This window comes from Tympanuchus pallidicinctus, unplaced genomic scaffold, assembly GCF_026119805.1.
Source record: "Tympanuchus pallidicinctus isolate F22 unplaced genomic scaffold, pur_lepc_1.0 scaffold12, whole genome shotgun sequence".
NCBI lineage: Eukaryota > Metazoa > Chordata > Aves > Galliformes > Phasianidae > Tympanuchus > Tympanuchus pallidicinctus.
Genome location: NW_026294637.1, coordinates 16,054,018 through 16,077,190, shown reverse-complemented (window position 1 = coordinate 16,077,190; position 23,173 = coordinate 16,054,018). Strand labels below are relative to the sequence as shown.

At 39.5% G+C, this 23,173-nt stretch overlaps 1 protein-coding gene across 5 annotated transcripts in view; it reads right to left on the bottom strand.

Annotated features, from left to right (window-relative positions):
- TLN2 (talin 2) overlaps positions 1-23,173 on the bottom strand; it is a 144,394-nt gene that overhangs the window by 27,582 nt on the left and 93,639 nt on the right. For all 5 annotated transcript variants that reach the window (XM_052671576.1, XM_052671577.1, XM_052671574.1 and 2 more), the window contains exons 32-47: positions 21,936-22,029; positions 20,069-20,158; positions 18,807-18,929; positions 17,489-17,632; positions 17,163-17,324; positions 16,026-16,166; positions 14,702-14,883; positions 13,565-13,697; positions 12,515-12,616; positions 10,857-11,027; positions 10,225-10,371; positions 9,232-9,333; positions 7,777-7,896; positions 5,424-5,570; positions 3,391-3,557; positions 1,152-1,335 (exon numbers count right to left, since the gene is read on the bottom strand). In XM_052671576.1, the coding sequence (XP_052527536.1) occupies positions 1,152-1,335; positions 3,391-3,557; positions 5,424-5,570; positions 7,777-7,896; positions 9,232-9,333; positions 10,225-10,371; positions 10,857-11,027; positions 12,515-12,616; positions 13,565-13,697; positions 14,702-14,883; positions 16,026-16,166; positions 17,163-17,324; positions 17,489-17,632; positions 18,807-18,929; positions 20,069-20,158; positions 21,936-22,029 (2,209 nt within the window). The remainder of the gene's footprint in view (positions 1-1,151; positions 1,336-3,390; positions 3,558-5,423; positions 5,571-7,776; positions 7,897-9,231; positions 9,334-10,224; positions 10,372-10,856; positions 11,028-12,514; positions 12,617-13,564; positions 13,698-14,701; positions 14,884-16,025; positions 16,167-17,162; positions 17,325-17,488; positions 17,633-18,806; positions 18,930-20,068; positions 20,159-21,935; positions 22,030-23,173) is intronic.

Here is a 23,173-nt window from a genome sequence, read left to right as displayed (position 1 = left end):
AACACATGAAAGAAAAGTAAAAAAGCTCAGGAACAAACACTTCTCAACTTTTTGTAGCAGTACATAAAAATAAGAATACAGCTTCATTTTTGCCTGATTTTGTTCACTGTGATTTGTATACAAATAAAGTCCTTGATATTCCTGAAAAGTTTATCAGCTTTTGGTAGCGCAGATGCTTTATGGCCAAGGAAATATGGAAAGAACCCCTGACATAAGACATGTCAATGTGATCTGCTGTTTCCCACTGACTACGCTGTACAGCAACTAGCACTACTAGCACTGTAAGACAACTGAAACTATCATGTCAGGTAAAGTCAGCTTTGCCTTTATAGAAAAATGCTGTAATGGCACTGGGTTCTACAGTTATTAGAAATGCTCCATTTAGGACAATTTCCAGTTGGTAATATAAAATTGCTCCAAAAAATATCTATTTGTAAGTAATAGCAGTTTATTCTAACTACTGTATCCTCAGCTACATAGAAAAACAATGTTAGATAAAACTTCTATATCTGTAAATTTTTTTAAGGAAATTCTTCTGTTAAAAACAAGTATTTCCAGCAGACTTTTTCTAGACAGGAAAATCTTGGAAGTTTACTCCATTATGGAGGTCAAAACTGAACGCACAACCCTTCCAGAGCCTTATTTGAGATAATCCACACTGAAGGCTAAAGTTATTGCATTTTATTAAAAACAACACAGACACAGCTACAGAATACTGAAAGCTTGTTAGCCTATGCAAGTAACATACAGTGCCCATCCCAGCTGCCAGATCAATAAAGAACCTTGAAGCGATGCATATCTATCTACAACAAAATGAGGTAAGTCAGGATTCCCATCACAATATAATAAAACTAAGACAAACACTTCATGAAAAGTATCTGAGCACAAAGACATCAATGAAAGAAAAGCAAGAAAGTTACACAGAAGCTTGCCTATTCCTGCTCCGTGTTCCAGGGTGTTGGCTGTATTCTAAAAAATGAGCAATGCCTGATCCAAAAACACCCCCAAAGAGATGAACCCTTCATCTTTGACTTCACGTACTACTCTCACAAGGTCTTACCAAACAAAAACCTTCTCTAGCCTCTTTTTCAACTTCTGTAAATTCCTTTGATTTCTGTAAGAGTATCAGAAGAACCTCAAGAGCATCTCACCTGTGTTTCAGGATCATCTGATCCCAAGCTAGCTGCTCCCAATTTTACTACCTCAGCGAGCTGGGTGATGGTGTTAGCTGATGACTGAGCTGCCTGAGCCAGTTTGTCCTGACTTGAAGCAGCACCGGAAACCAACAATTTTGTATCTTCAACTAAGGCTTTTGCTGTTTTCAGGATATTTTCCCTGCAGCAAAAAGAAGGAAGCAGACAAGGGAGTGGAAAATGTAAAAAACATGTTTTCAACATTATGCTAACAGCTACGTGGAAGAGCTGATATAAGTTACTGTGCCAGTGTCCACTCATGACAATGTATCACAAGCCAGATAGCAATTAAAAAAGCAAAAAATGACAAGTGTTAAAATGATAGTATTATAATTTGATGCAAGGCAGTCAGTGAAGTTACTCAGTCTCAGTAAGAAGTGAGATAGGGTTAACAGCACGATAGATGGCTCCATTTTAACTCTGGGATCAAATCTGGTCAGGCTGCAAAGAAACTACTTGTCAAACCCCCCCCCCCTTTAAACAGCACACAATAAAGAAATGAAAATAATTAAGGAGGGAAGGACACAGTAGTTAGAATGGCAAAAGGAGGAATGTGACTGATTTAGTGCTCCCCCCTGCTGCCACCACCATACAGATCCAAAGCACATCTGGAGAAAAAGAAGAAACCATTTTGAGAATATGCTTCATGTACAAGACAAGTTAACTGACAGCTCTAAGTGCATTTAGGTAAAATGTCAGTCTGGAAATTAATTGCACAAAAAGCCAGTGACTAATATCTTCTATGTCACTCAGCATAGCAGAGGGACAGACTGTTGTTGTAGGGTATGTTTCAGCTAAGCATTAAATTCCAGTACTGCCACCTTAAGTAACACACATTAAAAAACTAAAAGATTGGTGTAAGACAACCATTTTAGTCTTCACTCACTTTCAGTCATCTAAACTGAGAAATGAGTCACTGCCACCCTTCTCCCACTTTAAAAAAAAAAATAACATTCCAGGAACATGGATAGGGAACACTCAGCACTTGTATGTGCACTTCATGCTCAAAGGAATTTAGAAGTAATACCTAAAAACATTATTATTCTTCAGTCTAAAAGAGTTAAATCCTGCTCTTTAACATGACAAACTTCCTGAGTTTGCTCATCCATCTCCTTTCTAAATAAATAATCTGCGTTGAAGAAAAAGAATAACATCCACTATACAATATGGAAACATTCTGGAACAAGAAGAATGCCAGATTTATTCCACATAAGCCAAAACTGCACTAAAAGAAAAAGCTTTAAACACTGTTTAAAACCACTGTAATTTCTGTTTTATTACAGATGTAGAAGCGCTACGTTTTAAATTAAATGTGCTCACAGACAATTTTAATTCATAAATATTCCGTAAGAGAAAATTGAGGCCAGTCTTCAGTACCTACCCATAAACCAATAAAGCAAGCATTAGTCCTGTGAACTTAAGAAAATGAGCCCTGACATTCACTCTGTAGAGCAGCAGCAACTTACACACCACTGCGTCTTGCCTCTTTCCTGAGCAACTCCTATAACAAGGTGGGAAATAAATGCTGACTATGCAACTGCTGTGCTATGTAATTATTCAGTTAATAAATTGTGGCTGTGAAACCTAGAGTTTTGCAGCAAAGGAAGTCAGTCAGATGGCATAAATCTCTCAGCATGCTGAAAAATGCAGTGACATTATTATATGCCAGACGCTACTAGAAGGAAAAACTGGCTTATCTCCCCCAAAGGGAAAACGTGGCATAGCTGTGCCCTATGCATCACTGCTGCTTACAAACATTAACCATATAAAGCATTTAGCATGACAAACTAGCAGTCAGAAACAGCTGTTGGAAAAAAAGTATAGAGAAGATTCTTCTTCAATGTCTTGGATCACTGATTCACCCTAACGGAATGACAGCGAATGCTAGCTTATACACTGATGAAGCTTAATTAAAAACAAAAAGGACAAAATAGTTACAATTGTGGTTATCTGTTGGAAGTGCTCTTAGTAGATGTCCTCCATCTGTTTAAAATTCTTTCCTTACAGAAATAACAGAGTGAAATTTGCTGTCCTCTACACATATCCTATTTTTCCCACTTCTATTCACATTCTTCTGCTTCATTTGACTGCATTCCTGGGAATCTAGTAAAGTAAATATTTATCTCCATGTGCCTTTTGCTTCTGCCAGTTCCATTCTTTCCCTTTGCATGCACTATTTGTTTTCATTTATACTGACCTGTGGTCTGCAAATGATTCGTTGTTTTCAGCATTAAGGGTTCCAGCAGTAGCAAACATGATAGTGGTGTCTAGATCTGCAATTATCCCAGACACAGCACTGGCTGCAGTAATACAAGCTTGCGTGCCTTTGTTTCCTGCTTGAAGGGCAGATAAAACTAAGGAGACCTGGAAACAACATAAAGGAATAAGGTTGTAATTGAAACAAAGCCTCATTATCTGATACTGAGTCAAGCTAGCTTTTAACAGTGGAAGCCCATTACTGGCCTTTGTCATTCATACAAAGACAGATTTGATTGGGCACTTATATATACAATAAATACAATTGGCATTATATATACAATAAATGAGATCAGAAAGGCCTTATCAACATCAGCTTTAAGTATAAAGAATAACATTTGGCAATCAATACTACAAGCATACATCTTCCTTACTATCTGTAAGAAAGGAAAGGTGTCCCTGCTACAATAAACAAGAATTCAAGTTATCTTACAAAGCTTTGTATTGTCAAAAAGCAGCCTGCTCACATTTACTTCAGAGTCAAAATCACTTTTCCATCATTTCCATCATCTCTGGTACTGCTTGGTAACTTGACCACGAGGCTGAAGAACTTGCCTTGTGAGTCTGTGTTGTCCTACAAACAATAGCAGAGGAGGTACACCTCTGCTGGCTGATGCTATCTAACTGCTGTTGCTGAGGTGAGATCCCTCCTCCCTGCTGTTAATAAATACACACTTTGTACAAGACGTGAGGAAAATCACGGCTCAGAGTCAATATCCTGTACTGTCCATAAACACAGTGCAGTGCTATAGTGTTAAGATGACTCTGCCACTCTGGTTTGCCTTCAAAGAAACACTCACCTAAAAACAACCACCATCTGGCAACAAACATCTGCATCCAAACAATACTTAGGACTGAACAAACGCAATCCTACATCCTTCCCCTTCTTCCCCCAAATGCTGCTTTTGTAGTAGAATCACTTGAACTGGAAGGGACCCTTAAGACCATCTAGTCTAACACCTTGCAGTGAACAGGGACACCTATAGATAGATCAAGTTGCTCAGAGCCTCGTCCAGCCTGACCTTGAATGTCTCCACAGACAGGGCATCCACCTCTTCTCTGAGTAACCTGTTTCAGTGCCTTACTGCCCTTAAGTTCTTCCTTATAACCAATCTAGATCTCCCCTCTTTTACTTTGAAACCATTTCCCTTGTCCTATCACAGCAGATCCTGCTAAAGAATGGGACAGACTCTTTTTTATGCCTTCCCCTTTAGGTATTGAAAGGCCACTATTGGGTCTTCCTGGAATCCTCATCCAGGGATATTTATACTAACCTCTAATAGTACAGTCCCTCACGAAGTTCTGTACAAACTTTTCCCCTGAACAGGTTCCTGTGATTCACTATTAATGTCATCTATAACTGTAACTCTCCTTACAAGAAACTGCCTTTGCTCAAATTTAGAATTGCTGATAAGCTGGGGTACAACACAGTAGAGAAGCTGTACAGCTGAGAGCATACTAACACAGGCTGAGCAAGTGATGTTCCATGAAATCCAAATGAAGCTGACATTTAATTCTCCACTTTCATTTCCCCCCAAAAGCAAACTACATATCACACACATCCAAAGACCAAGAAAACCAAGTCAGGCTGAAGGTGCTATTCTAAGTGCATTAGGATGGCCCAGAGAGCAGAGAGAATGCTGATACAGAAAGAAAGTGACTTCAGACAGCCTCACTGTGTTATCTGTGGCCACCTACATGGACTTCAGTGTTTCCAGGGGAAGTGTCTCATAAGACAAGCGCCATCTGCTGCCTTACGACCAGACTCCCCCTGGTACAAGGATGAAGTTTTAAAACAGGATTAGTACTAATTTGGTACACACAGTGCAGTGAATATTTGAAAGAAAAGGAGCAAAGTAAACTTACTTTAATTCAGTCAATATTCTAGTATAATGGTAAGTTTTATATATAAAATAACCGGTGCCTACACAACCAGACTGACTGACTCCTCGGGTTAATACATGGATGTCCTACCTTTTCAGTCACAGCACGAGCGCATTCTATCAGTTCCCTTTTGGTGTAACTGTCTGTAGGGCAAATCTGGAGAGCTCCAGCTTTTTGCACGAGAAAGATACAGCCGTGACCAAGTTCTTGCACCCGAGTCTTGATCTGGAACCCTATCTAGATGATAAAGGAGGTAAAGGGTAGAAGGGAGCAAAGTAAGTAAATGTCACGCTAGTGCACTGTGTCAACACAAATAGAAATGTAGTCACTCTGGTGATTCTTTATTACAAAAATTCTGCCCATCAATGTATTTTCTGCAGAGATTGGGTAGATTTAATATCATCTGTTCCCACAGTAGAACCCTGGAAAAGACCTACTTATAAAACTGGAGTGCTAGTGAACTGGTCCAGGGGACAAGAACACATCTGTAAGCCTAACATGGTTAGCACAACACATTTATCCAAGTCAAGACTACTTAATTCAAGCACACACAACTTCCCCAAAAAGGTTGCATGCATTTGAATAAGTTAATTTTCCCAAAATCTTAAAGCAGAAAAGTTACTGTCAGCATGAGATGTCTTAAAGGTATTCATGATGAGTAAAAAGTAAATGCCTGCTCTACACTGCTGAAACCAGGTTGAATAATACATGAATTCTTTCTTTCATTTTTGAGTCAAGTACATTTCTCAATACTCTAAAACTGACCACATACATATGCAATATTGAAATCTGGAAAATCCTGCCCTCACTGCTTCCAATTCATTAATAATCTTATGTTAAAACGTATGGAATATCCCTGTTTGGAAATTCACACTAGTTTTAGTACCTGTATGTACTGAGGCATATAATTTTGTATTCAGATTAATAATTAAGCAGAACTCACAGTCATCAGTATCACAAAAAATTATTCCTACTTCAGGCTGAAAGTAATGTGCACCAGTGTTCATCAATACAAAGAGAAGTGCAAGCTATTGCTTTCTGTTTAGCTACTGAGTGTGGAGCACTGAAGTAGTCTATCAGTGGTCAAATTACCAAGTCACAATCTCTAAGTAGGTCCTTTGTCCAGACAATCCAATATATCTGGTGACGGTGACACCGTCTTACCAGATCTGAACCAAGTCTTTCCATGCTCCATAATCAGAGGAATTCAATGAAAAGAAGAGAGCACAAAGGATTTATTTTTCGTTCACAGAATATGCAGCACCTGCTATGGCCGGTCATGCCATGGAGGCAAACCATAAGCACAAAAAGCATAATGCCACGTAAAGAAGCCCTTTCTCCCACATGATATTCTCATTCTATGGTATGAAAGACGCCCTGGCAGACAAAGACAACTGCGTTCCTACTGTTTGCCCATACCCCAACTTTCAGAACAGGAAGTTAGACTTGAAATCCCTTACAGCAAAAAAACAAATAAAAACAAAACAATCCCAGAACACATATGTAATTCATTAGATCCCATGAGATGAAGAGCTTTCTTTGTGTTTGCAAGTTGTTTCTAAGTTACCTGGAGGAATCCGTCCCAGTCTACATTGCTGTCTATTATTGTGAGCTGTTTATTTTTGAAGCTAGATGGAGGGGTTTAGACTAGTGAAAGCATGAAAAAAGTAAAATGCTGCTCTTTTTGCATAATCCCTAATGATTGTTAAAAATCTGTGGATTCCTAGTAGGAAATTTGTTCCATAGGCATTTTCTGTGCATCAAAAGGACTTAAAAGAACCAGAAGCTAAGGTTAAAATTTCCAATGATCAACAAAAATGTTTCACAGTAACTCCTACTTCCTATTCCACTACACTCACATGCAAGTAATGTGAAGGCTGAGATGTGCTGTACTAAATATGCACTCTGTAGCACAATGCACAGCTCAGCTGTAGCCTACAAAGCCACAATGTAAGGCAAACAAAGGCTCAACGTACAGAGTGGTATCAAACACAAATCAGATCTCTTCATAAATTATAATAAGCAGTACTTATGACACTTGTCTGTAACTAAATGTTGATGCTTTAAGGTTCCATGCAGTCTTGAAAAGACATCATTTCGTTAGATTCAGGACCTCAGACCCTGCTGCTGTCCCAGAGGGCAGAGCTCAGTGCTGCTCCCCTGCTCTGTGAGGAGCTGCAGCCACTGAGAGGCCTCACCTCAGCTCCACTGCTTTGGGCTGAACGAACACAGGGACCTCAGACACTCCTCATATATTCTACTCTCTAGACCTTTCACCATCACTGTGTCAGAATCAGCACCAGCTGCTCCCATATTACTGCAACTGAGTGATGCCATTACCTCCTGTTATTTTGCTCTATATGTATTTTATTCACTACAGTAAAGGAATACCCATGGTGGTCCCACTGTATGCACAGAATAAAGAGGTCTAAAAGCTGCAGACCTCCTCTGGTTCAGCAGTAGCTGCAGCCATTCGGCCCTGGAGAGCCAAATGCCCATAGTCATTGGTCATTTGTGATGCAAGTCCTCCCAACTCTTCCGGGTTAGTAACCGACTTAGTCATCTGAAAAAAGAACACAGGCAAGAGAAAAATGACAGGCATGAGAATAATCTGTTAATACACACCAGTTTAGATGCACACACTTTTATTTGGTCACACTGATGAAGTGAGGAAAAACGCCTAAAGTGTAAGGGAGGTGTTCTCCAGTAAGAATTCTGTGAGGAAACTCAGGCAAACATGCTTTATTAGAGTCATGATAATCAGGCACTTGCAGAACATCTGGGATAATCAAAGAGCAGCAGTTAGATCTCGCAGTTCACTCTTTGACCCAGTGGAGCAATAGGCCAGCTGCACAGTTATTCTCATTGGATGATGAAGTGGGATTTATCTTTCAGAGCCACCTTATGATGTCAAAGGTGAGCCAGCCTGTGTCAGTCTCGGCTGCTGTGGCATAGGAGCATAACAATTGAGAAAGTCCCAGGATCAGTGCAAGACATTTCTAAAATATGAGAAGAAGGATAAAGTATACCTTGGTATACATAACCGAGCATCTTTCTGGAAAATATCTACTTTTTAGACAAAAATATTTCTTCTTTGTCCAGCTTATGTTAGCAAAAGGCATGAGATTCCTTCCATGGGGGCACAACTAGTTTTAAACAAATTCTTACTATTTGCAAATAAACAGTCATGTCATAGAGAGCAGTAACACGGACTGCAGAACTGAATAATTCCTTAAAGATCATCTCTCCACAGGACATTTCTGCATCTAGCATACACAAATAATCCTCCATCCCTCCTGAAAACAAAAAGTGTTCTTCAAAACTCAAACACTTCATTCTGTTACACAGAATAGCACTGGTTCAATTAAAAAAAATTTTTTTTTTCCTTTGTTGTTTCTAAACACAGATAAACTCCAAAGTGCATGAAAAAATACTATAATATCTTAATCTATATTAATTCATAAACATAAACATCTGAAGAAATTGATGTTATTTCATGGGCTAAATTAAAATCTGCACACACTGTGAAAGGTCAACCTGAAGTCATCAATGAACGTACGGCAGTATTTTGGTGACAAGTAAACAGACTGACCAAAAGTTATTTAGGTAAAACATTTCCTTTGCATTTCTAACACAAAACAAGTAAATAAAACGTATTTTTGTAGAAGAGCCACAAAACAACCCAGAGACCCAGTGCTCCTAGAGAACGCCCCCATCAGCACATCTCTAAGGTCACGCGAGCGTATTTTACAAAATCGTTTCTTTTATTTAATTGTTCCTAAATAGATAATGCTATAGGAAATCAGCATGACAACGAGTTACACATCAGCGTGTAAAGCATTCCATGGTTCTTAAGAACACAGAAGAGCTTTTAGTCAGGTCTAGCCAAAATTCTTACCATTTCCTGTGCTGTAATGGCAATGGCTTTAGAGTATTTCACCACAGTGGTCTGATAATCAACAAATGTTCCCTTGGGATCTGCAGGTGTACTTTCATCCAGCTGCAGAAATGTGGGAAAATTATGGGAAAAAAACAAACTTCATAATAAATAACAAACTTTCCACATAACACTGAAATTATGTATTCATTTTAATACTCTCTCTTGGACTAAATGCACCACAAGATATATATATGGAACTGTAAAAAACGCTTTACGTTATTTTGTGACTGTGAAATAGAACCCAGATAGCTTTTTTTTTTTTTTAAACTTAGAGTCTTTGAGTGCAAGGCCAACTTGCATGGAAAGTTCATATCAACTCTTACTGTTCTCAACAAACGTAGAAATGAAAATGCAAGCTACAGGCAGAATTAACCCTGACAAAAATAAGTAAGATCCCCTTATGAGTTAACAGCGATGTTCTGCATGCCTTTAGAACACACATCCACAGAAAAAACATCCCAACAAAAAGAAAAGTGAAAAGATGAATTATTTGTTTCAGCTCATTTATACTTTAAACTTCAACATTCCAATATGGCTCCTTTCAAAAGGTAGAAAAACTGCTTAGGCTTTGCTGCTTTCCCATTGGCACTAACCAGGCCGATCACTTCAAGGCAAACCAGCTGATCACTTAACACACTAACATAAATAGGAACAGGAAAAAGGATAGCAATTAGAAATTTAGATGACCTGTAACTATAACTTTCTTTCACTACCAGTATGGTCCCAGACTAAAACATTCCCAACTCACTCTAACCACCACTTGCTACCAGTTTAGAACTATGAACACCATCCTATGCCGACGTTGGTTTCACAATTTGCATTACTTCTGAAACAATCTCTGGATTGCCTGTTTTTCCATGTCAATTGCCACATACTGAAATGAATTAACAGTATCTTCTGCACTGCAGATCTAGTGCCAAGGAAAATCATGCTCTGTTCTTCTCTGCTCACCTTGCTCATTGCCTCTGTTATTGAATCTACCATTCCTCCAACCATGCCTACTTCGCTAGCAGCTTCATTCAAGGTAACCATGATATCATCCACAGCCTCTTTCATCAGTTGAGCTGCCTCAGTAATTGCATCATGAGTATGTGATGCCTGAAACAGAGAGAACAACAAGATGAAATTTAAACCAAAAAACATTCTGTCAAAAAAAGAAAAAAGATTTTAAAGCCTTGCCTTAACCCCAAGTCTGTAATAAAGAAGGTTGTAAAAAACAGAACTTCTTTAAGCAAAGACACTAAAAATTGAAGAAAAAATCTACTGCAACAGCTGCAAACAAATTAAAGAGTAGGTGCTCCATCACACAGTTGTTCCTCAAGATACTGTGCGTGCTGCGCCTGTCCTTGTCCAGTAGTGCAGGAGCACCTCACGGCTCTGGGCACACCATACTCACCTCTTACTGAGCAGGAATGCGCATACCTCCAAGTGCTGGTGGGCAGACTTGTGCCCTCTGTCATTTATTCCACCACTGTCCAACTGTTTTCCAAGTCGTGTTTAACACCTTACCTCAATTTTGGTACTATGTACACTGAAAGATGCATTTTACCCTCCGACTTCTCATTATTATGCAGTGACTATACCTTGGGATTTCCTCCTCCTTCTTTGGCTGCATACAACATCTGTAAGGCAGACTCTGCTAATGTCTTGCTCTGGTCCAACACTGTCATTTGTTGCTGATGATCCAGAGTTTTGGATGCTACACCAACTGCAGCTAACACCAAGGGTTCAAAGTAACTTGCAAGCTGTGTAACCTAGGAAAGCCAAAACAACTTAATCAACAGTCTGTTAAGGCTATTTCAGAACTGAGATGAAGAACGCTACTCTCTAATTCAACTCAGATTAGCTAAAGTAGCACACTATTGTAATGCCTAAGAGCTGCCCATTTAGTTTGTAATATATGCCAGGGTGATTTTGTGAGTCAAGAGTTTTCAGTTCTGCAATAATGCAGTGTTTCTCCCCTCAGAAGCACACAGTTGAGGGTTCGTATCAGCTGAAATCACTTTCAACACTGACTCGATATCCTTTTGGGTTCCTTCCAGCTCAGGATATTCTATGATTCAATGATTGTAAGTTGCACAATCCTTAGCAGTGCAAAGAAAACAAGTCAGCCCTGTGCAAGATCAGAACAGCTCAGCCTTCAATTACACACAACAGGTCATCAGTGGCACTGCACTGGATTTGGACGGCTCTGTTGACATCAAGGACGGTTGAGATTCACGTCCTTCAAGCCCTAACCTAACCTGCACTGGATTATCATACAGACTTGGAGGGTTCTCTTATGAATAAGATGCCGTAACAGGCAGAAGCTCTACCATTTCCATTGACACAGGTCATCACTTCTCATGCATTAACTGTTGTACAAGGCAGCCACATGCCCCAACTGTCCTTACTGCTAAGAAGCAGATGGGTGGTTGAGTGCCTGCTGACAGGGCATGCTACAGAGATTACATGCCAGGCACAGGCCATGTGCTGAGTGAACTACTTGGGTTCAATACTTTGTTTAAAATACTGAAAGACACTTCGCTATGCAAGCAACTTCTGTTGAGGTAATTGACTCTTCAGAAATGTGTGAACTCAGCATCTTTTTTTCTCCTTTCTGACCCAATTTACACTGGTATGAGGAAACATCTGCTTTTGGCTAAACAACAATTCAAATAACACGATGAATTTAGTAGCTGCAAGTTCCATATCCCTGAAGCTTTTCCAGAGGAAAACAACAAAAATGCTAAGATCAGAAAGCACATATTTCACAAACATAAGGTCTTTTAAAATGCACCCAGGTGAACAGCAGGAGCCATACATTCTGCACTGGGTGGGTAAAACTAGAGTAAACTGCTTATATGCACTTTGGTAAACATTTATCAAATGAGCGAGAGAAGGAATGTGACTCCATAGCTACCTGTTATCTTTAGCCATGTCTAGTCAGTGGAAATAGTCTCCCTCAGAAAGTGGAAAGCAAGCACTTCACACTCCCTAGAAACCAGTCTAAGCCTCCATCTTTGCTTTTCCATCCCCTTTCTTAATTTGTCCTTTCTCCACTAATCTCTCTCACACCAAAAACTTCAGTGGATGTGCCTTGCTTATGGCTTTAGTTGGTCTCAGCCCCAAGTATTGAGAAATCCCAGATCTTCCTTCTTTCCAAGTACATTCCTTTTCTCTTTCAAATGAGGTGAGAAGCATTGCTTTGTTGTGGTCCCCCCTTTCTGTCAAACTGCTCAAGACTTTGTTAGGACTGCACCTTGTGCCCAAGCTGTGCTGCCTCTCCCCGAGCTGCGGTTGCTATTGGATCAATAAGATGGCCAATTTCCTGAACGACTGATGTCAGCTGCTCCTGTAGAGCCTAACAAAAAGAGAAGTTGTCAGTGACAGCTGTAATCAAGTGACGCCACACCACAGAAATCAGACTTCGACAATCTAAAATACTCCAAACAGTTAAATGGCCCACTACACCATGATACAAACATCCATGCTGCCCATCTGATTTCCATGATCATTTCTTCTCCTTTATCTAACTTCAACTACAAGAACATTGAGGTAGGCCCTGCTGCTGTAAACAGCAGCGATACGGCAGGTTTGGGGAACAAGGGAAAAGGTGGCTCCCTCCAGCTGATCGCAGGAAATTCAGGAGCAGCTGCCTTATGTCATTGCAATATGGCAGCCCCCACCCCCCAAACACACAACCAACAGAAAAACAACACAAACAAGGAAACAAAACAAACAAATTTAACACCTGTTCTTGCCCTGCCTAGGGGTCAGTATCACTGCACTTAGAGGAACTGGCTGGAGCTCCTATTTAAATGTGAAGAGATATTTCTCAAAGTAGACAATACAGCACAAGAGCTCTGCTGTAGACTGTGAAACCAACAGCAGAAATTCAGCAGTGGAGAAAGAAAAAAAAATAATTTATTGCATTAATAAAGAAAGACATTGTAATTTAAATCACTGGTCTTCTAGTAATAAATGCATTTCAAAAACATTCTAACTTCCATTCAGTTGTCAGGAAAACGTTAATTATCAGTCAGTCACATCAGCAAAGGAAACCAAAATAATACAATGGTGGTCTTTAAAAATAACTGCTTTCACCACTGCTTTTGGCCAGTGACTCTATCACCTTTCCAGAAGCAACACGCTTTGGCCAGCACGTGATTTTACCCAGAAAGACTTTAATGACAAATTCTCACCTCAGGCATAGATTCTGCTAACTGCTTGTGTTTACATGTTCAAACACACAAATGCAGGATGAACGAGACTGAGCAGCGTTCCTCTGTTACTACACCACCTCCCTTACCTCAACTGAGATGTCATCCCTTGTGGCCAGACTCTGACTGACAGCTGCAAGAGAGGCCTGCTCAATGTCTCTGATGCATCTGTTGATCCCATCTATAGAGTAATCACATTCTCTCTGCCCTGGGGCTTTATCCCTGAAAGACACCAGTGGTAAATTTGATCATGCTAGGAAGGAGACAGGCCCTATCCTGACTGTATACTGGTGCTCTTCATTAACTAGTGATACATAAAGCATGTGGGAGGAGGGCAACAATGCTTAAGTTAGCTTTGTTGTATTGGCAAGACTTGGACTTATGTACTGAGTACTCCACACACGTGGAAGAAATCTCCTCAGGCTAGTCAGGTAATTAGCTCTATAGAAAATGTCAACATGAAAAGGCAACAGACAACAGGAGAAAATATTTCTGTGCAACTGACCGATCCAGAAAACAACTCCTTTGGGTGACTGGGTGTTATCTTTTACACCCAATTCCCTGGTATCTGTTAATAAAGATTAGTTTCCAGATAGTTTCTCATGACACACAGTTTGCTATTTCAGCAAATTCATTATCATTATTAAATGCATAACTCCTTAGTGCACTATGCTCTGACAATTTTGATACTGAATTGATATTGAAAGACAAAAGATGGAGTTTAAAAGATGAGTTTAAAAGTTTTCACTAAGAAGTGGATCTACAGGTTTAGTCCAAACATAAAGAAATGTTCACACTTTCTAACAGCATACTTGCAAGAAAGCCAAGAAGACTGCAGTATCAGATGGGTAACAGAAATCCACTATATACAAGTACCATCTCACCCACCCACCAAAACTACCCTTTACCACACATTCTATGCTGTTAAGCAGTCTGGATAGAAATCACATTAGCTAATCTTGTTATTCCACAGCATGCCCTCCTGTGTTTAACTGGATCAGAGGTGGAACAGGTGAAATACAACAGAACAAAAAAATCAACCCTACTCTGAATGCTGTAATCACTGATAACAATTAAGCAGCACACATCACACAAATCACACAACAAGTTACTTCCATTAGTGAAGAATATCACAGCACCACAGGCCATAGAATATCATACTTCATTTTTCCTTTATTTGAACAGCTTAAATCTTGACATAAAAGCATTTTCTATGGAAGACATACCTGATAGAGGTGATAAGACTCTTAATAGAATCTGAGACAGTATGGGAATGCCCAGCTAGCACTGACCATGTAGGAGGGTCTTTTGGATTGATTGCCAGAGAACGAGCTGTTTTGATCAATAAAGAAGAGCTCTCTAACATTGTTTTAGCAGAAACTAGAATTGGCTCCTGTGCTCGTGATCCCTGTGATCAAAAGGCAAAAGACCACAAAGAACATTTATATCATTATTTCAGTTTGTCCACACGTTCTGATACTAAAAAAAAATAAAAGGTTTAACTGGCAGCAGTGAAATAACATGATCATTTCTTGTTCTGTACTACAATATTTACTGATAATCAACATACAAATAGTGGTTGTGAATGCAGTTCAACTGTTTCCTCTGCACCATACTTCAAAAACTACTTTTCAAGTTTACAAAGACACCATTCAGCTGATAAACAGGACAAAGTAGAAACACGTCACTAATTGTAGCCTACAGAGATCATTTAACCCACTTTTTGTCACAGAACTTGCAAGATCCAAGCAAGCATATTCTTTTCACAGGAATTACTTTGACAAGAATACTCTTATTGAGTCATTGTTTTCACAACTATCTTATCTCCAGTGACCTGGTAAACACAAGGTTCACAGGACTAGAAGGCAGGATAAGATTAGAGTCCCACAACATTTAGATTGCAACAGTTACTGTATCATCTAATATTTCCAGCTAGTTCTGTGGTTTCCAACAGCAGGAAGCAGAAGTTGTAAACTCACTAATAATACATGATCTTTACTTCTCCCAATGCTTTTATAAGCTTGAAGGATTTTTTTCCACTTAAAAAAAACTTCAACTAGTTCGGCTAGATACTAATCTGTTCTAGTTACAGGGTTGAGGACAGAACTATCAAAAATACAGATGGCCTATAAGAAGTTTCTCTTTGCAAAATGCCTGTTTTTTGTCATCGTGACTTTGCATCGTTTTTGGAAGGAAAAAAACACAGTGACATCCATTCAATCCTTTGCAGAACTAATTATTCTTGAGGGAAAAGAGGAGGTTTATTACTTCATTGCACGGAGGCACCCAGCTAACAAGACACGGAACTCACCCTTCCCATGTTACTTCACTAACAGAAAGCTGCCAGTGCTTACTGGAACATATTATTTTTTACTGGAACATACCATTTTTATTTTACTGGTGCAAAATTCAACACTGAAGGTTAAGCAAAAGACTGCAAAACACCCTAGGAAGATGGAGACATGCTTCAGGGCAGTCTCTACACTCTCTGTCTTCCAGCAGACAATGAAATCAGTGTTTTCCAGGATCAAACTGCCACATCCTGCCTACCTCAGTGCTGATCTGTGCTGGGATGCTGACAAATTCTGGATTTGAAGCAAATGCTGTCAGGTTTTCCACAGCCTCTATCAATGGCGCAGTAGCAATTCTACACTTGTTGCGGTTCTCTTCAGAGAAATCACCATCCAGGGCCTAGAAGTTAAAGCACGGTTTGAGCTCCACATGAATGGGTTTCTTTGCAAAATCAAATATGATAGTTTAATTCCTATGAGTTCAAACTGTTGTGCTAATGCCATTTGAAATCCAAAACTTCCCACAGAAACAATTCTGATGTGAAGAATGCGATAGTTTAACTCTGTTTTTGTTTGTTTGTTTTAAACTTAGATTATTACTGACCCTAAAGTCAACACAGCTGCTTTACTTCATAAGACTGAACAAGTGCTTTAAATCATTGATCTGATTTTTCTCAGAAATCATGTCTCAGTACACCTCATGCTCTAATGTGTGGAAATGGCAAACAATTTGGCTCTTTCTTGAACTATTCTTTTTTGCTTGAAAGCAAACCATTAATTTATTGTTACCATTTTCACACAAATGACCTAATTTCTTTCATAATCTCAGAAATACTTCAGTATGAAGGACCTTCCGTATTACCTTCCAGGCTTAGAAGCAAAACTATTTTCACCAGAATTTCAGTTGCTGATCAGCTAATGGATTCAGATTCATCAGTTCTCTATACCTTAGAAAGTATTATTTTTTGCTTATAAGAGGCAAAACGACCCCCTGCCACAACACAGGCAGGTATCTGGAAAATACATGACCATTAACAGAAGACTATTAAACAGCAGTAACATAAACTACTCCGGATATTAAGCAACACAGCACCACTATAAACCTTCACATTTGGTTGTTTGCACACTGTTCTAATGGTGCCAGCTCATTCTGCACATCAACACACAAGTATTCCATCTCATAATGGCCTCATAAAGGCCAGCTGCCTTTCTGTTAATATTGCCCAGTTCTTCCCATTTTGACTATGACACAGCTATACCCTGTCATAGTTTTCAGATCAGACCTTCAAGAGTGTAATTAAACATTTCTTAAAACACACAGATCACAGGTTAAACGATACTGATAACTGTTCTGATTCTGAAGAAAAAATGCAGCGTGACTAAGCAGCACTTGTACCTTGATAGTCTTAACCAGGTTAGCGGTGCTGTTTGCAACTTCCTTGGCAGATTGCACAAAGTGTCTCTTGGCAACAGGATTTGCTGTCTTTGATGAAGCAATGCGACAAGCATTGCACAGAGCAGAAGTATGTTTGGCCACAATTGTGGCAGCTGACAATACCTGTCAATGTAGATGGCACAAAACAAACAGACTGTCAGAAAGGCATGACAGTTACTATACTCTAGCTCTGCAAAGCTACAGTTCAAAGCAGAACTCCTTTGCTCGGTCACAAACAAAATGCATACCCTAACAGTGACAGTCTCACCACAATCCTCTGGAATTACCTGTGATGGGCTGCTTGCTGGATCTACCAAATTCTGGCAAGCCATCTGGATTGCTTGATTGGCTCTGGCAAATTGAATTGGGTCAACAAGACCTTGCTGACCTGCCTGACTGTTGGGATCTGAAATGCCAACCAGGTAAGCAGCCTAGAAATCAAGAAAGGAAGAAAAAAAATGATCTATGAAACAATGCTAAATTTATCTTGTCTTTCTGCTAAGTTTGACATGTGATTGCAAACAGAGTTTATTCAAAAATTATACTGAAAAATACTATGAACACTGCCTTCAGCAATACATCTCCAGAATCTGATGAAAACAGGACATCTCAGCCACTACACTTCCAAAATTTGACTAGTGAAAACAAAACCATCCTGTTTACTTAGGCAGCTGGTCTCCCTGGAAAGGTTGTTTTGCACTTGGACAGTCAATGGAAAAGCTTTAACGATCATAAACACTCCCTAGAGACTTACTGGATTTGCCACAGCTGGTGGTGCAAAGGGTTTTGATGAAGCCTGAGCAGAAAGTCAGTTTTACTTTTCTTCACTATTTTTTCATATGTAAAGCCAACAAACACCTCTCTGCATTCCTTCTCACCAGCCAAAGCCAGGACACCACAACAAATGTGGCTGCTAAGTAACTGACTATCACATCTGTGGGGATGGTCGTCACACTGCAGCTCAACATGCCTTACAGCCAAATTTACTTTCTTTCTTAATTTGAGATTGTTTCATGCCTCTCAACAAGGAGAAATTGTCTGGACTGTCAAAACTGTGTTTGAAGATCACTTTTAATCAACCTACATTATAATACACTACCTATTACTTTCATATTTCGTAAAGAATCTAGGGTTAGATGAAGTCCATAATGAGACATTCTGTATTTGTGGAAATAAAAAAGCAGTTTCCAGATGCATAGCATGATTTCCCACAGCCTGATGCTTTACTTACAAGGCTGTACCTGCTTTAACATAAGGAAGAGGATCTCAAGAGAGCAAGAAAGCAATTATAACTCTAATCGGGTCTGCAGATGTCCCCTAAATACTCTTGCAGCTGCTATTGAAGTCAGGACTGCAGCACAAAACACTTCTTCTAATTAAGAAGAAGCACATATTCCTTAACTCCAAGACCAATTACAAAGCCTTCCTGTATAAGGTCCAACCACAGTGACCATCTCTTGACTCTTTGGTTATTCAGAAAGCATCTGCTTAGCCCAAATGAAGTAAACCTCAGATTTACACATGCATAACATCCACTTTCTTAAAAACAAAAACAAGCATACATTTGCTTTGCAGACTTCTATTTTACAGGCTTCAACAGCTTACCTGAGCTGCTGCCTCTGTGAGGCCGCAAAGAGCTTTGGATGCAACTCCAACACATTCTCCAAAGACCAAAAGATCCCCGGTTTTTGCATTCTGGGAAATGCCTGCCATAGATTCTCCAAGAGCCTCAGAAATTAAGAAAACAAAGTAAGCTTCTCAATATGTCTCCTTACCAGTAAAAGGCAAATGATTTCTGGTCCTGAACCAGCTCTTGCCCCACAGATCTGCTTGACTCAGCTTCTAGAAATGTTAGCTAGTTAATAAGCTCATGGATTTGAGGACATTCCTTTGTGTGGTGTGAGGAATAACGATATGCAGATTAACACTGTATTTACAGTGCCAAGAACTAACACTATAGAGCTCTAGTGACTATGAGGATACAGAATAACCCTCAATTTTTCTATCATACAGTAATCATTACAGCTAGCCTGGCTCTAAGTAGGTTTCACAGATTTCAGAACATGACAACCACACCAGCAACTGCTTTCAACACATTCTCAATCTTCTTTGCCCCTAAACTCACTGAAACTCCCCGAAGATGGGATTGCATCTAATCCACTGGGACCATCTGGATGTCAGAATGCACACTAACTCTTAAAGCATCTCACCAATTTCATTTCATCTCCTTTTAAAATTCAAAGTAAGATTTGACCACAACAGAATAGGAATGACAGACATAGGCCCAATCCTTTAAGTATTCTCTTTTTCTTTTAGAGAACAAAGAATTCAAAACAATCCCAATGATTAAGTAATAAAAACACCAAAAGCAAAGTTTCTGAGCAAGATGTATGACATGACACAGTATGCTTAAAAATAACTTATGAGATTCCAGAAAGATCTTCTTGTGTACTGGCATATCTGGAGTGCTCAGAAATTTCTCCAAGCTGTTTCACACAGAACAGTACAATGGTATCTCATTACCAAGGCTCCCATTTACGCTCTGGGCATTTCCAATAGCTGCAGTCAAAACATATCATGATGTACAACATGCTGTATAACATAACAATAAGGAGGAGAGGGGGAAGCTGTACCAGCATTGCATACCAATCACATAGTTAAAAACTTTACCAAGGTAAAAAGCCTTTGGAGCAACAAAGAAAATGAAATGACCTCTCTCATAGCCTGATCTCAGGCTAAGTTTTACCAAGGAAAGTAAAATACATTTTAGAATAGACTGTGCTATGTTTCCAGCATGTTTAGCATGTATGTGGAAATATATGATAATACACTTTACAACTGTCACAGAGATAGGAAAAGGAAGTTACCTTTGAGTTCTCCATTACACCCTCAATACAATCAAAATACGAGAGGTCGCTCACAGGCTCATTGGGGTTATCCAGCATTCCCTTCACTGTCTAAAAAAAAGAAGCAGCTTTGGCTTAGTGACATAGTCTGAAATAGTAAGCTGAGAAAAACATACACCATCACAACCGCCCTTGTGATGTCAGTGTGGCCACAACTTTGTCTCCAGCAAGCAAATCAAACTACAGCCATGGAGAGCTCAAATACAGATGTACAAACGACACCTTAAATGCTATCCCACATCAACTGCACTGTGGTACAAACTCATTTTTGCACTACAAATCTGCTGAAAGTATAACCTTATGTAAATTAACCTGCATTTGTTATGACTGACCTATAGCAAATTACACTTGGCTGACATCAGGCAACCTGGTTTTGTGCCTGCTCTGAACAGACTAATAAATGTTTTCAGTAATATTTTAACATCTAATAACTGGAATTAAAAGGCTAAGTGATAGGGAGAACAAGATATCATTAAAGTGCTGCCAAGATACAAAAAGGGCTATCAAACTAAATTGCAACTTAATCACCTGCTGGCCTCCTCCTATAGTTAAAAGGACCCAAAGTATAGTTCCCTCTGTCAAAAACTGCAAGTGTGAGATTTAATTTTTTTTTCCTGAAATGAATCTGAAATCTAGAAATAAAAAAGTAAAAATTAGTCATATCTTCACTTAGAAAATTTATTTACATAAACTTCTAAAAAGCTGCAAGCAACAGAAGACAATAACTCTCTTATGCTTGAAAAATCTGCAAGGTGCTTCTTTCCAAGTTAGAAAGGAGAAAACCTCTCCAAACACTGGGCAAAAATGACTTAGCAACCTTTCTGAAGAAAGTGAAGTCTGTACGTTCAAAAGATCCTATTATCTGTATATTATGATATTCTCCTTGCACATGAAGGAAATCAGGGCATAACTTTAAGCCATTAGATCCGTACCAGAATTCAACTCCTAAAATTAAAACATACCTACAACATTTTTAAAGGCACAGTCCTCTTTTTCTAAGTTATAGTTTAGCAGTCTTTAAAGTTTTACAGCAATTAAACTGTGAGAACAAGGTGATGTGAAGAAGAGGTCATATGTAGAAAACAATTTCCAGTTCTCACAGCGATTCCTCATTGCTGTACCTTGTCTTTACACAACAGGTTGGGAAGTAAGCTACTTCCTGCAATATCTGCACCACCACAGAAACAGCAGCCCTCAGAACATGAGGAAACAACAGCAGAACAAGTCAGCACAACTTCATGCTGACAGGTAACATGTATTTGAGATTGATCCAACACCTCTGCATTCTCTATAATCCTACGAACCTTCCAGCTGAAATTCTGAAAGAAACTTATTGGCTCCATGGAGGCCATACAGTGAGGTCCTCTCAAGACATTATTTCATAATCTCCAGGGAAAGACCACAAAACGTGCTGACAACGATCAAGTCCAAGCTGAAATACACTGAGCATCTAAGTAGCACTGGAAGTAACAACCTGCTAAAAGCATAGAATCAAGGAGCTCCCCCCTTCAGTGCACTGCTGTTCCTGGGAATGTCCAACCCGTTGTGACTCCTTTTTAATTCACAGTAATTATGAATAATCTTGACTAAAAACTGTACTTTCTGGGAAGCAGAGAAGAGGGAGAAGGAGACACATCAGCAAATTTCACCCTGGCCAAAACCGTAAGAGGTTCAGAGAGGTTCTATGCTTACCTTGTATGCAATTAAAACCTCTGCCACAGATATCAAGTGAGAAGACAGTGACAGCAGCCAATCAAAGAAAACAGGGGAAAAACAAACATTTGGGGCCCACTGTTCTTCAATAGAACTTTCTGGAATGTAGTAATACCTCCAGTTCTCTGAGTGCATTGTCACATTCCTTCTGCCCGGGAGCCTGCTGGGTGCACAGCGTGATGAGCTGGTTTATGCTCTCAGTCACAGCTCTAGGGAAAGTAGAAGGGAAAAGATATATTTTCAAGTTGAACTATTCTTCTTATTGAAGCTTTTATTTCAATAACTGCATATTACAATGCTTTCAAGCTTTCATGTTTTGCTACTATTTTTCTTCCCACAGTCTGGGCAATAACCCTGTATTAAAGTAACCCACCTAAAGACCTCTTCCTTAACAAGCTTCATAATGCAAAAAAACTCTCACTAAGGCATTTGATAGCCATCAACATCTGAGGCAATTGCAAACAACTTAGATGTTAGTCCAGAAGAAACAGAAGCTTAATTTCAGTGACATTTATTTTGTGTGTCCATGGCATTGAGGTTCCAGCTCACACCGTGTGGACCTACTGGAGCAAACAGCTGAGCCTAGCAAATAGGCTGCTGGCACCAAATACCTCAAATCTCTTTGAGTACATCATATCAATATTTGGATCCTGCATGGCTCTCAGCCCCTGCCACAGTTCTAATTGTCTGAGGAAGTCAAGAGAAATGGCTCCAAGAGGGAAGAAAAGCCACTGAAAAGGGTAGGATTACGATGATCTCTGGAGGTCCCTTCCAACCCCTACAATTCTGTGTGATCCTGTGATTATCAATTAAAACTAGGTCAAAGGAGGAGAACAAAAAAATACAAGAAAGTTAATCATAGCACTATAAAAGACAAGAGCAAAAATAAGGCAAGTTGGTGGGAAGTAAAGAAGTTGTGCCTTGTTTGCTCATTTTCATGATTTTCACAGAGAAGAGAAAGCAAAAATAGTTGACCTGGCCGTATCACAACAGCAAAGAAAAGTGCCCTAGCAAACTTTGTCACAACTACTGCATTTGCAAAGATCTGAGAAGGGAAACACAGTGCCTAAATTGGATTGAATGCAATCCTATTGCATTTTGTTGCTGTCTAGTGTCCTTAAGAATGCAGACATACCTTCACACAAACACCACGGCAAAAGAGACCATCTAAAGACTGTACTGCTCGTCCTCCCCTTTTTTATTGAATGTTTCTACAGAGGGAATATCAGTCTGGCAGAACCTGATAAATAGGTGGGCTTCACTGGAGACACTAACCGCATTTGTACTCCAAAGAAATAGGAATACTCCAACTCTAAAGCAGAAATCCATAGCAGTCTAATGCTGTGCCATAAA